Consider the following 15,139-nt stretch of genomic DNA (forward strand, 5'->3'; position numbering starts at 1 on the left):
GGGCGTGTCAGAGGTGTTGCCCAATCAGCAGCAACATGTATATAAACACCGCCGTATCATGCGTACACACCAGGGTGTTCACAGCACTTCCGTTCAACGCGCCCCTGCTGCACACCTGGCACACCTGGCACACCTGGTACCTGTCCCTCATTAAGCCCCAGTGTGTACTTGAAGGGGTGCAGCCACTCCAGTGTGCGCACCTGCGTGTGAGTGACTTTCTGCCAGTTTTATTTGCCTCTTTGCACACCTGTCGTTGCCATAAACTTCCGTGAAGTCCACCTGTCCCACCTGAGTGTACACTGCTGCTGCCTTGAGCAGAAACAGTCAGTATCAGTGTTGGAGTTGTTGCAGTTAAATGATCCGGATTTTTGTCCAAACATGACATCAGGCTGCTTGTGTGTGTGTGTGTGTGTGTGTGTGTGTGTGTGTGTGTGTGTGTGGTTGTACTTACTAACATTGACCACTAGAGACCATCAAAGCTCAAAACTACTACAGTATTTATAAAAGTGCTTGCATTAGTATTAATACCATCAGGAGCCGACTGATTATTATGATTTGCAGCGTTATCTTTGCTGTAGTTACTCTGATGGCACTCTTACTCTGTATCTGCTGCTCTTACATTTTATTTAAATGAATTCAATACTTTAAACTCTAATACAGTGCGTTGCCTAAGTGCCCACTGAAAAGATTACGATGCTATGTGTAAATCTGTAAGTCTATTATTAAGATGTAACAAGCAGAACAGTTAGAAATGGTAAAATATATACATCGAGTCTTTAGATGTATATATGTACACACAGTGCAATTTAATAGAAATAAGCCATATTCTAGTTTATTATTAAAAAGTCACGCGGGCCATTTAAAATCGGGCAGTGGGCCACCCCTATATGAGCAATAATAATAATAAAACTTTATTTATAGAGCACTTATCAAAACACAGTACAAAGAGCAACATGTGTGTTGCATGTGAAGTGATGTTGTTCATCATTATTTATAAACTAAATATTATTATTTCTATTTAATTGTTTCTTTACAATTCTTAGCAAACAGTTATTTCTAATATCAAGTTTGTAGTAAAAAAAAAATCGACTCAATTTATTGAGAGGCTGAGACAGATATAAACATTTCAGCATGTGGCTTTTATCAGTGACTGAGGAAGTTATATGCTTCACCTCTAAATCACGTCACCTGCACACCTGTTATTATTTAATTACTTACATTTCCAAACTCAATACAACATTATGATTAAACTGACAGTGCAATATCAGTACATCAGTGGTCAAAATGAAGATTATTTTCATTATTATTATCTCAATTAGTTGATTGTTTAGTCTATGAAATGTCAAACTATACTGAAAAAATGCCCATCGCAAAGAAAAGCAGCAAATATTCACATTACAGAAGCTTGAACCAGCCAATGTTTGGCATTTTAGCTCGAAAGATGCTCGCCAAACTACACGCCATCTTGGACAGTGTTTCCCACCCGCTCCATGACGTGCTGGTCAAACAAAGGAGCACCTTCAGCGGAAGACTCATACCCCCACAATGCACCACAGAGCGCCACAGGAAGTCATTCCTGCCTGTGGCCATCAAACTCTTTAACTCCTCCCTCTAAGTGTTAGTCTGTGTGACCCGAAGTCATTAAACTGGACATTGATCATTAACATCTTCGCCATAATTGAATAACTGTGCAATATTCTGTGTACTACTCCCGTGCAATTAGTTTTCCCATGTTAGTTTTTCTTATTTATTGTTATTGATATTATATACTGTCAGGTTCAAGACACCTAGAACATTTAAATCATATACAAGGAAAGAAAGACAAAGGCATTAACTTAAGTTTTACTCGCGAGGAGAGTAAGCATAGATGCATTCAGTTACATCTCCTACTCACTCTGAAGTGCATCTATGCAGCCTCCTCTTTTTATTCAGTTTAGGAGATTCCCTGTTACATAGTTTTCTAAAGGGTGGGGGAAGTGTATACTGCTACAATAAGAAAAGAAACAAAGCGGTGTTGTCAGGTCTATCTCGTGAGAGCGGCCTTGGAGCAGCCACTACTCTCGAGACCATCTGGTGCGGTGTCAGCCTGCCCTGCCGGTCATAGGATGGCAGGGTGCATTCCTGTTATTCTCACAGACACAAGTTTAATAACACACATATACACACAGCATTGCTGTGTACTTTAAAGGTCACTAAGAACAAAACATAAATGGGATAACTTATGTACATTTTACTCTAACATTTCCCTCCTGTTTATCACATTTTGTTCTCAAATTCTCATATCACTCAATCAGTCTCTTCGCTAGATTTTCGACTGCAAGATCATTTTTATGAGTCTGTCCAAATGTTTACACTCAGAGTGTGTGTTAGGTTACTTACAGGGGCGACTCATAGTCACCTGGATCAGAGAACAAATCAGGCCAATGGTCTGATTCTTCATCTGTGTCTTCATCGTTATCTCGGTTTTGTTGCAGGAGTGGATACATCTGGGTTAAGCGGTCCTCCATAGGTGAAATTGCTGTGGTGATGAGACGGGTTGACAAAGAACGCAGGCACGGAATACAACAACATCCACATAAGGTCAATATTGCAGCAAAGACTGCTAGAGATATTAGAATTGAGGACACCAGGGTTTGGTATTTCCCAAAAGCATCCAACCAAGAGTCCCACATAGTGGCGTCTACACCAGAGTGATCTTTCATCTTACCATTCAGAGTTTTCAACCCTTCTATGGCCTTGGTGAGACTGCCATCTGCTGCAGTGTTGTTAGGAATGAAGGTGCAGCATTGCTCTCTGAACATAGCACACACACCTCCTTTCTCTGCAAGCAACATGTCAAGAGCTATGCGTTTCTGGAATGGCATCAGTGACGTGGAGGAAAGCTGTCCATGAACAGCCTCAAACCCACTCTGTGTCCAATTGCCCAATTTCTGTACGTTATAATGGATGTAATTGATTCGGTCTATGTTTTTGTTAATCGTGCACCACCAACAGAACAGGGACTCAAACCCTGCAGCCACCTGATCTGCTATCTTATATTCATCTGGTACGCCGCGAGGAACTCCTATAGCATCTATATATGTAGGGTCGATATCGGAGCGCCAGGATGAGGAGCGTTTCTGCCTCCACTCGCTGGGCATTGTACTGGTCTTTTGTGTGGTAATAGCCTACTCTACGTTTTTACTCTAGCATGTGGTTGGGTGACACCTTGGGATGAAGTGGGCGGAACATGAGTGCTATTTAGGGAAGTCCCAGGAGCTTCCCATAAGTACCAGGTAAAAAGAAAAATTAATATGAATACGATTGTCACTCCCCAGCACCTAATGGCATCGCTTATCCATCTAGTCGCCATCTTCCCCGAGAGTGTCCTCTAATGAGTCTGGTGTCTTGAAAATACTTCACTGACTTTCAGGTCTACTCAGGTTCTACACACCTGAGTCCACCCTATTATCAGACTGTGAGTCACTTTTCTCTGCGGAACTGTCGGAGGAGATGACCTTTTTGCAATGAGTAAGATGTACCCACGTGGATCTTTCAGCTATTTTTATGGCTGTGGGAGTGTTCAACAATACCTGATAAGGCCCTTCCCACTTGGGAGAGTGCCAATGTTTTCTCTTAATGCTTCGTATCAGCACCCAATCTCCTGGTTCCACTAACTGGATCTCCTGTTGAGAAGCAGAAGGATTTTCATCAGCTTGTTTTCCTTTTTGTTTTTCTAACATTTTTCTCATATAGTCTGCTAGGTTGGTTTCTTCACTCAGCTCCCATTGATTTTTAAACTGTGGCAGCCTGTATGGTCTACCAAACAACATTTCATATGGAGTTAAACCTGAAGTTGCTGTAATGGTGATGTACATTTTCACTAAATCTATGCACTGAGTCCAAGGTCTCCTTGTTTCTTCAATACATTTCTTTAACCGGTTTTTTATAGTGCCATTCATGCGTTCCACTAATCCTGCACTTTGAGGGTGATATGCGCAATGGTTTTTTAGATAAATGTGAAACATTATTCCTATTTTTTTGATCATTTGGTTTACAAAATGTGCTCCATTATCACTGTATATTTTTTCCCGGAATGCCATAACGGGGTATTATGTCTTTTGCCACTGTTAATGCGTCTGGGTGTTTGGTTGAAAACAGCTCTACCCATTTAGAGAAGGCATCTATTATGACCAGACAATACTTTTTTCCTTCACTCTGATTCAACTCTATAAAATCCATATGTACTGCTTGAAACGGATACTGTGGTGAAGGGAAACGCCCTCTTCTAGGTCTTAAGTTTCCCTGAGGATTGTGCTTAGCACAGGTCAAGCATGCTCTACAAAAATCTTTTGAATAAGAGTTAAATCCATACCACCCCTCCTGTTGAGACATGTGTAACACCATGGCTCAATATTGCAGACCATTTGTATAGGTTGTGTGGAAGGATTGGTTTATTCTCTGGTCATACATAGATGTCATTTTGTAGTTGTGCTCCGTGTTTTACCCACAAATCCTTTTCTTTCTGTGGTGCTTGTTGCATGTCTTGGAGTGTTGTATCAGTCATATCAGTGTCCGAGGTCAGCATAAGCACTTTTATCTGTCCTTCGGCTGCCTGTTTGGCTGTTTTGTCTGCAAATGCATTCCCTAGTGATACTTGATCTGTCCCTGAGGTATGAGCTGCACATTTACAAACTGCGAGGTGTTTAGGTAACTTTACTGCCTTGAGTAAGTTAGATAGGAGGTTTGCATGTGTTACTGGTTTCCCTGTGGATGTGATCATTCCTCTATTTTGCCAATACTGTGCAAAAGTATGGACTGTAGCAAATGCATATTGACTATCTGTATAGATAGTAGCGTCTTTATTCTTCATTAATTTACATGCCTCTGTTAGAGCCACTATCTCTGCAGCTTGGGCAGAGCAGTGTGAGGGTAATTGTTCTGCTTTTAATACCTTATCTTTGGTCACTTTTCATTAATGCACAATATTATTTGTTTTATAATATTTTTCACTGTATCACTTATTAATGGAACATTAAAACTGGCCACAACAACAGCCACCAGTTACTCAAAGATTTAAATCTAGATGAATCAATACTCTCAGTTTAAAACACATTCAGACCTATGCAGGTGAATAATAAGTCATTCTGTATTTTCAATGTATGCACCTGTTCACAGTTTTCTTGAGGCGACTACAGAGCTACAGAATATTACTTTGGATATCTCTAGTTTACCATAAACACTCAGACGTTGGTCAACTTCCCATATGCTTTCTTCCTCACTTTCATGAATACGTTCCCCCATTAAAACTTAATCCTAAATCTCTCATTCTTAACACTTTGAACCCTCCACAACATGCTACTTTCTAAAGAAAAACACTTCTTTCAATAATAACACCGTCCAGACATTCAACTATTAACTGTCACAGTGTGAAGCTCATAAGCTTTTCTGTTTAGTCTCTGGACAATCTACAGCGAAGTGTCCATCTTTCCCACAGTTCCAACATCCTGTTTCTCTCTGTCTGTTTCTCTGTCCAAAACCTCCTCTGCCTCTGCCTCCTCTCTGTCCTTTTCTATGAAATCTACGCCCTCTATTGCTTCTTCCTCTCTCTCTATTCTGGTCAGGGTAAAACACTTCCTCAGTCTCTACCTCACCAAAAAACGTTCCTACTGTCTTTTTCTTTTTTTCTTTAGCAACTTTTTCTGCGTGCAAAGCATGATTAATGTATTCATCAAGGGTACTGGTAGACAGTCCAATGTAGTGCTTCTGCACCCAGCTTCTGATTGCGTCTTTTGAGCCCGCATGTAAAGCATTTTTCAACTGTTGTCTGTAAACTCCTTGGTCATTATTGTCGTCAGTCAGTCCCGAATGGATTTTAAACACTGTAGTCATGCGGTGTCTATAGTCATCAAAAGTTTCATCGTCTTTTTGTCTTGCTCTGCCTATTTCAGTGTAATTTGCTTTTTGTCCAAACCTGGCTGTGGCTCTGGTTGCCAGACCGTTTACTCCTACTGCCATTTGTTGGCTGTCCCATGGAAGAGGACCGTCACCTGCTGTGTTCAGAGGAGTCCAATCTCCTCCAACGTTATGCCAATCTGGTCCCAGAGCACACATCCAGATTTGTTGGACTTCTTGTCCATTTAGATGATAGGATTTTCGCACATTTTCCATGTCAATTACAAATTGGGTGACATCTTCTTTGTGTGGAGTTATGCCCTCTAAGGCTTTTTTAACATCATTCATGTTCCAAGTTCTATAAACAACGATTGTTGGTGGTTGGCCTTCATCCATGTTTGGATTTGCTACTTGTATCATAGGATACTCATCTGCTACTTTTATGTCAACGGCTGGAGGACTAGTTGGGGACAAAAGTCCTCCCAATTTCTTAGACCATCCGAGGCCTGCAGTACCTCGGGTTGATCCTAGTGCACTGGGAGGCGTGGTATCATACTCAGGGGGGTCCTCTTGGGGAATATCAGGGTATAGTGGAGCTGTAGGAGGAGGTCCCACTGAGGCACCTTCCTCATTTCTCTGTTCTGCCCTTCTTCCTACCGGCCCTGTCTCATCATCCTCCTGTCTGTGAAACAGTACTTGTTTTTTTTTAGTTTTCTCATCTACTTCTCCTATTTTTCCCCTCTTTTTTCTGTCTCTTTCTCCAGCTTCACGTTTTTCAGCTACTTTCATCCAATATTTGGTTTCCTCATAACCTGACTTTTTCATCTTTTTAGGATCTTTGTTAGTGTTTCTTTGTATTGTTTCCTGTAGTAGATTAATTGTTTTAATGTTTAGTTTACCATTAAACCCGTAATCTTTTATCCATTTATCCAAATATTTTATTTTATCAGGATCCTGTTTTTCTATATACTTCCAATCTTTACACTGTAAATCCTCCCTAGTTTTGGGCTTACTTTGACTCTTGCCCATACTGGAGCTGTTTTTTATGTATTTTGGTCCAACGCTGGGTTAACACCTAGGGTGTTCTAAACGTTGGGATGTTATCAGTGGGGCAATAATTAAAATACCTTTCCAGGTAATTCTCACTTCAACTCTTGCGAGTGGAGAATTCTTGCCTTTGCTTCCTGTAAGGTTTATTGCTTTCTTTCCCACTGCTTTGGTATGAGAAAAAAATACCAAATGGTATTCCTGTCTCCGTTCACTCACACAATCATTCACACTTTTGTTTGCTTATTTACAGACGTCTTTTTCGCACACTTTCGAGGCCTACTAATTTACCATGGAGTTTTAACTTTTAGTCTCACTAAAATGTGATTCCACCGTCCCACCCGAATTATTCTCTTGCCTGATAGGGTCTTGAATCCTCAGGGCTTTTTCTTTTGACGCGCTAAACAGCCGCAGTCACACAGGTTTTTAACTTAAAACCTACTCACGGAATTTAAGTCAGCGACAGGACTCCGCCGTCCTCAGCCTTTCGTCTAACTCCTCCAGATTCCGTCAATCCTCGGTTTCCAGCCGACGAGGAGGAACCCCAGTTCCCCTCAAAGGGATCCTGTGAGCCCACCTAGGGGCCCGCTGTGGCCACAGACTTTCCTGGAATCCTCCGCGTCCACTGGAAACTCTGGATGTGTTGGAATCCGGCTCGAAGGACCAAGTTAATGTCAGGTTCAAGACACCTAGAACATTTAAATCATATACAAGGAAAGAAAGACAAAGGCATTAACTTAAGTTTTACTCGCGAGGAGAGTAAGCATAGATGCATTCAGTTACATCTCCTACTCACTCTGAAGTGCATCTATGCAGCCTCCTCTTTTATTCAGTTTAGGAGATTCCCTGTTACATAGTTTTCTAAAGGGTGGGGGAAGTGTATACTGCTACAATAAGAAAAGAAACAAAGCGGTGTTGTCAGGTCTATCTCGTGAGAGCGGCCTTGGAGCAGCCACTACTCTCGAGACCATCTGGTACGGTGTCAGCCTGCCCTGTCGGCCATGGGATGGCAGGGTGCATTCCTGTTATTCTCACAGACACAAGTTTAATAACACACATATACACACAGCATTGCTGTGTACTTTAAAGGTCACTAAGAACAAAACATAAATGGGATAACTTATGTACATTTTACTCTAACATATACCTCTATTACTCTCGACAGTACATGCACCTCTGCTTATTACTTATTTTGTTCCATTGTATTATTATACTGTACTATCACCATCAACCGGTAAACCCACTTGGTACGTGACACTTAGTTTATCTTATACTTATACCCACCTGGTACTTAATTTATTTTCTGACCTGTTTTTATAGTTTTTATAGTGTATCATATTGTTTGCTGGTACTTTCTCCTGTGTGCACTGACGTAAAGGCGAGCTGCTGTAACAAAGAGTTTCCCTACGGGGATCAATAAAGTATTTCTGATTCTGATTCTGAAATATTAACATCTTCACAAAGGTTGGATTCATTTCAGTCTTGTTTTATCGGGTTGCATTAGACTGCACAGCTGTTTATGATATTGCATCTATTGAATCTATGGGTTACGGCAGTGTAGGATCACATCAAATCTTAGCATTTCGATAATATACTGGCACATCGTGGTGACCTGGAGTTATCTGTCTTCAATCTATCTGTCAATATGTCTTCCTCCCTTATCTTCAGCTTCATTTCAGTGCCGTGTTGATCAATCTACAGTAAGTGTGGGCCCAAAGTAAAGTAAGTGTTATCTGAATTCTTATTGGACTCACTGTATAACACACTGTAACACACTCACAGCTGACAAAGAGACACTGAGGTACCAAAACACCCAGACCTAAACCCAAATGCAGGGTGAAGAGGTTCAGTGAATGTGGTGTGGAAGGTGTGGAGGTGGATCAGTGTGTCTGAGAGGTATCTGTAGAAGGACAGAGTGCCAGCAGGACAGTCCAGGTACACTGCTACTCTGTTAGAGACAGAGGAGGAGGAGGGAAGACGTACAAATTGTCACATCTGTCCACCAGGTGTCCCTCTTGAGTTTCACCTGACCCTGCTGCTGCCTGCACACCTGTCCCTCCTTACCCCATTAAGCCCCAGTGTGTACTGTATACGCTGTAGTGGTCCTGTCGTTGCAGTCGTCATGTTTTCAGTTTAATTTCGTTCCTGTTTCCTGTCTGTGTATGATTTCGTGTTAGTCTGTTACCTGCCTCAGATTTGTTTTAAACCTCTGAACGACCAACTGCCTTTAACTCGGCGAAGATAAAGTGTTTACCTTCATTAAATCGCCTGAAAACGCCTACATATTATACAATAAAAGCAACACATACTTGCAATAATGACACTCAACCCCTTTTTACTTTTCTACTGTGCTTTGTGTGCGGTGAGAATCTGCTTGTGTACGTTCAACTGTAGAGCAAGTTTATTTCCCGTTAACATGCATACCTTTGTGTATGCAATATTATTATATTATTTAGAATTGGGTTTAAAGATATATATTCAGAACCACACACAGTCCCTGCTGTCACTTCCCTGCACTGGAATAAATAAAGCTTCCTCTCGGAACAGGTGTTTATTTAACACCCCCTTTCCTTTTTTGTTTTTGTTTGTTTTAATAAAGAAAGTTGCTTGGAGACATAAAGCCAGCCAATGGCTCTGACCCACAACAGGAGCCCCCCCTCCTCAATGCATAGATCATGTCAAGCCAGTCTGGTGGAGCCGCTGGAATCACCCAAACAGACGAGAGAGGAGCAGAAAAGACAGTCCAAGACTTCTTCCATCCAGCGAAGCTCAGCCAACATTCAGTTAAAACAGTGTAACACAAGAGAGAGAGAGAGAGAGGCGGCTATTTCACCGTCATTTAAAGGCAGCGGTATCACAGAGTTGCCACTGACATTACGCGTGAATGATCAAAAATGTCCCCTGCTCTCGCGCTGCATCATTCTGTAAGCAGGTCGACAGCAGGCGTCATGCTCTATGTGTCACATTTTATGTTATTTTATAATTGGACGATGTCTATTTACACTTATAAGTAGCTCCTTCACCGATAAAATGCACTAAATCCTCATTGAATTGATTTATTAACATGCTTTTGTTTAATTGTGAGGTACTCTTGCGTTCTTGGGGTGCGCCACAAGGGGGCAGTGTAGTGAACCAGTGGCGGGCCTCGCAGCCAGGCCCTTCTGGATAGGGATTGTGCCGCTCTCTTTCATACAATGAAGCGAGGCTGTTGTCTCTTATTTTCCTGTATATTCAGGTAATATAATGTAAAACACACATAAACATGTATACAAGAGAACTGTATACTATTTTGGTTGTTTATAGCCAACGTAAGAGTGGGTTTGCAAAGGTAGACCACATAAAAGTTTTGTTTTAAGTTCTGCTAGTCACCCTCAGGCGAACACAAGGTTTTGTCATGGCGGTGCCCCTCCGCAATTCAAACTCCCATGCGAAATAAGTAGTATCTCGTACATGGTTGTAGTATTCAGATATCACTTTTTGAGTATCTGTTGTAATGTTAAGAAAGTAATGTTCAAGAATTGTAAAAACTACGTTTATTGTAATAATATGTTGGTGTGTAAAATGTGTCAATGTGCAGACCAAGACAAGTTAGCTTGTGTACAAGCATAAAAACACAGAGATGCATGTTAATTCTAAAATGAATACACATTCTGGTAGGAACTGTTTGAGTGTGAAAGACCAGATGGTTTTTGTTAGATTGGCAGATTCTGACAACATATTGAAAAATGCTTTTTGAATATTTTGTGATTAAAGATACAATGAAGCGAGGCTGCACAGAACCGAAGCTCCCTGCCTGTTGTCTCTTATATTATATTCAGATATTCAGGGTTTTCTTCTGTGCGGGTCTGCCCCCTAGACCGGACCCGTAACATATGCTAAATACATATCTGGCGTCCGCCCTGCATCAACCTGTCAGAATGTGCTGACCGAGATTAGATTAGAGATCTGAGTAACTTGAGGAAACATTTGGCACTAACATTATACATTTAAATGATTGGGACATTGGTATCCTGTTTACGCTGTTGTTGTTGTTCAATAGTTCAATTAAATACAGACTAGAGGGACCAGAGAATAGAGTCTTATTTATATAACACAAATGAAAAACAATGCATAAAGTTCCAACGCTTCAAATAATTTGGCCTTTTCTCTTATCTCTGTGTAAAACATTTACTAAATGGTCTAAAACACGCAAATCACGTATATGATCCTTTAACAGTTAGTAGGTGTTGGCATTTCTTTATTGCAGTATGTATAAATTCCTCAAAATACAAATACAATAATAAGACGTGCTCTTCTTCTCTTGAAATGAAGAGCAGGTGATAATAGGTTTGGCTGAGGATCAAATCAACAAACATCCAACACCTGATTTCACGTGACAGTGCGTATTAATCATAGTGCGTCGTCTGTCCACTCACAGAAGCTACAGTTGCTGACTGCTCATGTAAGCACAGTTTCATCTTCTGTCGTTAGAAAAGTTTTGCATGGGAGTTCAGATAAAACTTGTCAAACAACGTTAAAAGTTTGAAAGTATTGTGTACTTTGAAAGAGTTTGATTAAATAAAACAAGGTAAAATTGATAAGTATGTTTCCTGGCAAGGCAGTGACATATTTAGTCTTTTGTTGATAACCTGAAAAGATCAATTTAACTTAATTTTAGTGCAACATTGAACCTCTGCTTAGCTGAGCACAACAGAAAACCAAATGCTGCAGAAATCTGGAACAAAGTTGTTGTTGTTTTGTTCTCAGAAGAGTAAACTTGCACAACACATCGAGAAAAGAAGCAAACCAGAGTTGCATTAGATGTTAAACTGAAAGACTCGTATGACTGAAAAAGTTCAGAAGAATCTGAATCAGAAATCCTTTATTGATCCCCGAGGGGAAACTCTTTTGTTACAGCAGCTCACTGTCACGTCAGTGCACACAGGAAGAGAAGCACTAAGCAAATCAAATATAATACACTATAATACAGGTCAGATTAATTAAGTACCAAGTGGGTATAAGTATAAAATAAAATAAGTGTGAGGGACAAAGTGGGTTTACCGGTTGATGATAATAATACGGTATAAAGTCATAGTGCATGAACTGTCAAGTTCAGTGTAGCTTATTTATAATGAGACGGAGGATACTGCACAGCAGTAATAGAGGTATGGATAAATATCAGTAAATAGGGAATTTTAAACTGAAAAGAGTATATTGCACAGGAGCCTTCAGCCTTCAAAAGCCTTTTTCCAAACTTGAAGGGTGGAACTCAAACATGCCGTTTGAGTCAAACTGGTTTAACTGAATTGTAAAGGGGCACCTCCCTGTTTTCTTTATCTAGTACTGCATCATTAAGGAGTCGTCTGCCACAAAGACTAACGCCGTCGACAGAAAATGTTCAACCCCAGTTCAGGTAAGATGCACTTTATCTCTTCTTAACTTTATTTTCTGTTGTAGAGACGCAAGTAAAAAGGTTTTTGTTTTGTTTTTTTTTTTGCATAAAACAAATCACTTTATTTGACTTATTCTTCTGATTGGTGCTCCAACAGACAAGCCCGCCTCCGGCTACAACCTGGACCCTCAGCCGGGGGACAAGGGGTCTCGCGGGGGTTGCGACGCGGGCAAGGGCTCCGGAGGCAAGCATGACAAAGATGCTCCCTGTGGAGGAGACCGCCAAAAAGATGCTTGCAAGGGAGATGATCGCCACGGAGGGGATTGCCATAAAGATGATCAGGACAGACACAAGAAGCGCAACCCTGACTGCGATCAGGATCGCCATGGAGACCGTGAACACAAACGCGACCACAGCCCTCACGGTTGCGGCGGTGGGAGCAGTGACAGCGGCAGCGATGACGGGCACTGTGGCCATGATAAAAAGCGTGAGCACAAGCATGGCCATGGCCGAGGGCGCGGTCGTGGGCGCGGACAAGGACGAGGACACTGTTAGAAAGGTGAACACAGGTGAGATGCAAAGTTTGTTAAAGGCCCTGAAAACCTTTTCTCTCAATCAGCTTCTTACTCTCAGCGATACATGAACACAGCATTTTCTGCCTAGTTTTGGTTGCCTCCCATCACAAACGTCAGCTTTGGTGTTTTTCTCTGCGCTCTCCTCGCTGGTTTGAAGTGGGCGGGGCTCAGTTGCATGAATAGATGACAGTTGGCTGTTTGTTCGCTGTCAATTAAATCTGATCAAACCAGACCCACACAGGCCTGATGAAGCTGAGTTTTTATAAATAATACCTAAAGATGTGGCAATCCACTAAATAAGCAGCAGAGAAATACTAAATGTGACTGTATTATACTTAATTGACTTTGTTTTGTCTCATTTTGTCTTCCAGGCAGCAGACACACTGACCACCAAACGTCTTCTGAAACTCCACCTGCCATTGTACTCTCCCTCTGAAAGAAACATTAAAAGATTTAGGCCTAATTTTTTCTTAGGATTTTGCCATGTAGTCATACTGGACCCATTGTTAGCGCAGTGTCTGTGTTTTGTTTTCTCATTGGAGTAGCTTTGGTCGTTTTATTGTGAAGGAAACTGACATGTCAACCTGCCTGCAGCCTTTGAAAGTCGCCAAACTACCCAACAAGAAGGCTGCAGGCAAGCAAACTGCATAAAGCTAAAATAGTTAACTGCACTGCAATGAAAATGGTTAACGCTGTATTTCTGCACTTACATGAAATAAAAAGTCATGAAAAGACATGAAAATAGTCACGAATACATTCATTGCGGTGGCCGACGGTTGAAAGCTCCAGACAAAACTAATACATGAACCTCGAGTTTAAATTTTTTTTGTCAAATAACCCCCAAACTGTTTACTGCTTAATTACAAATTTAATGAAACTATTAACGATTAGTTTTTCATTATTTATTGAGACCATAAGTGTGCCTTGAATACAAGAAAGAAAATCTTAACTCAAGGCCTACTTACTAGCTTTTTTACCTTTTTTTCAGGGTTCATTTCCAAACTAACCCTGCTGACTGCTTTATTAAAGATTAAGTGAAAGTTTAGAGAGACAGGATCTCCCTAAAAACTACTCAGATTTCTAAATCCTTTACTTCTCAGTTTAAGTGTACTTTAAATAAAGCAATTTATTACCTTTAATTCTGATTTACTTTTCAAAAAAGATTTAATTTAGTTGTCAAATTGGGTAAATGTAGGTAAGGGGTCATTAAACAGACTTTTAATATATTTATTGTTGTTTGTTTTCACATCTTAACCCTGTAAACAATGCATACATTACATAAAATATCTCTTAATTACTAAAGCGCCCATATCAACCCATGAATAAAAAAACTAAAATTTAAACACCAATGACAGGCCTAGCAACCCTGGCATTTTTAATGAATAATAATGGAGTATTAAGGACATTTGAGGTATATAAAACAGTGTTTTTGTTTATAGTATGGGCTGAGTAAGGGGTCATTAAAGCCCAAAGTAGCACTAGGAGTCCTTTTCGCCCTGAGTAAAGTCTCCCAGGCAGTCCTGTCTTTCCTGTCAGACCAAACTTAACCACCTCTGATGAAAAACATTTAATTAGATTTTTGAGCTTGTCGGGAGCCTCTTGGTTTTAGAGCGCTGCAGCCAGCACCTCTGGGTGGAGCTGCAGTGTCAGTTAGGGTGACAGGTGTGGAAGGTGTAGCTCCGCCCCCGCCTGCGCTCCAGGCTAGAGGGTGGACTAAAGAGAGCGCGTGAGTCACCCGAACTGTCTGTCTGTTTGCCAAATTTGTGACAGTGTGAACAGGAGGAATGATTACAAGCAAGCAAAAACTGATTTCAGTGTAAAAATGGGCACCTGACTGAAAATTGTACTTAAATTACATCTTAAATTGTAAAATTAAACGCACAGTTTCTTTTTGTAAAGAAAAATTAAATGTGTGTAATTAAAGGTGCTTGATTACTTTTAAGAGTACCTCAGTGATTTAGTATTACATTTCCATAAAGTTGGGGACTCAAAAGAGATTTAAAAAGGAAAGGAAAAGAAAATCAAAGCAGCAGAAATATCCAGATTTTTATGAGTCATGCTCCAAAACCACTGGATCCTACATTTCCCCTAATGCAACTTGATCGTGTCTTTTATTGATCATTAGCATTATTTTTTTATTTTGGAAAGCTCCCTTCACAGCCACAGAAGAGTTTACAACTGTAAACTTTATGTGTAAAATTGGACTTTAAGCCTATTAATAACCCCAAACTGAGAAATAAAGTGTATTTTTATTACAATTTAAGATGTAATT

General features: G+C 40.6%; 2 protein-coding genes across 3 annotated transcripts; one reads left to right on the forward strand and one right to left on the reverse strand.

The window, feature by feature from the left end:
• Positions 1–19: 19 nt before the first annotated feature.
• On the forward strand, positions 20–13,603 carry LOC122871843. The gene is made up of 4 exons (XM_044187289.1): positions 20–206; positions 12,242–12,313; positions 12,450–12,861; positions 13,239–13,603. The coding sequence occupies exons 1-4, from the start codon at positions 36–38 to the stop codon at positions 13,301–13,303; spliced, it is 720 nt and encodes a 239-aa protein (XP_044043224.1). The 5' UTR covers positions 20–35; the 3' UTR covers positions 13,304–13,603.
• On the reverse strand, positions 4,134–7,370 carry LOC122871841. Of its 2 annotated transcripts, none has more exons than XM_044187286.1 (2): positions 6,595–7,370; positions 4,134–6,546 (listed from the first exon to the last, which is right to left on the reverse strand). In XM_044187286.1, the coding sequence occupies exons 1-2, from the start codon at positions 6,901–6,903 to the stop codon at positions 5,416–5,418; spliced, it is 1,440 nt and encodes a 479-aa protein (XP_044043221.1). In that variant the 5' UTR covers positions 6,904–7,370; the 3' UTR covers positions 4,134–5,415. The 2 variants fall into 2 exon arrangements, with proteins under 2 accessions (XP_044043221.1, XP_044043222.1); XM_044187287.1 differs by having other exon boundaries at positions 4,134–6,539; positions 6,588–7,370.
• Positions 13,604–15,139: the final 1,536 nt, after the last annotated feature.

Source organism: Siniperca chuatsi, linkage group LG24 (genome assembly GCF_020085105.1).
Source record: "Siniperca chuatsi isolate FFG_IHB_CAS linkage group LG24, ASM2008510v1, whole genome shotgun sequence".
In the NCBI taxonomy this organism is placed as follows: Eukaryota; Metazoa; Chordata; class Actinopteri; order Centrarchiformes; family Sinipercidae; genus Siniperca; species Siniperca chuatsi.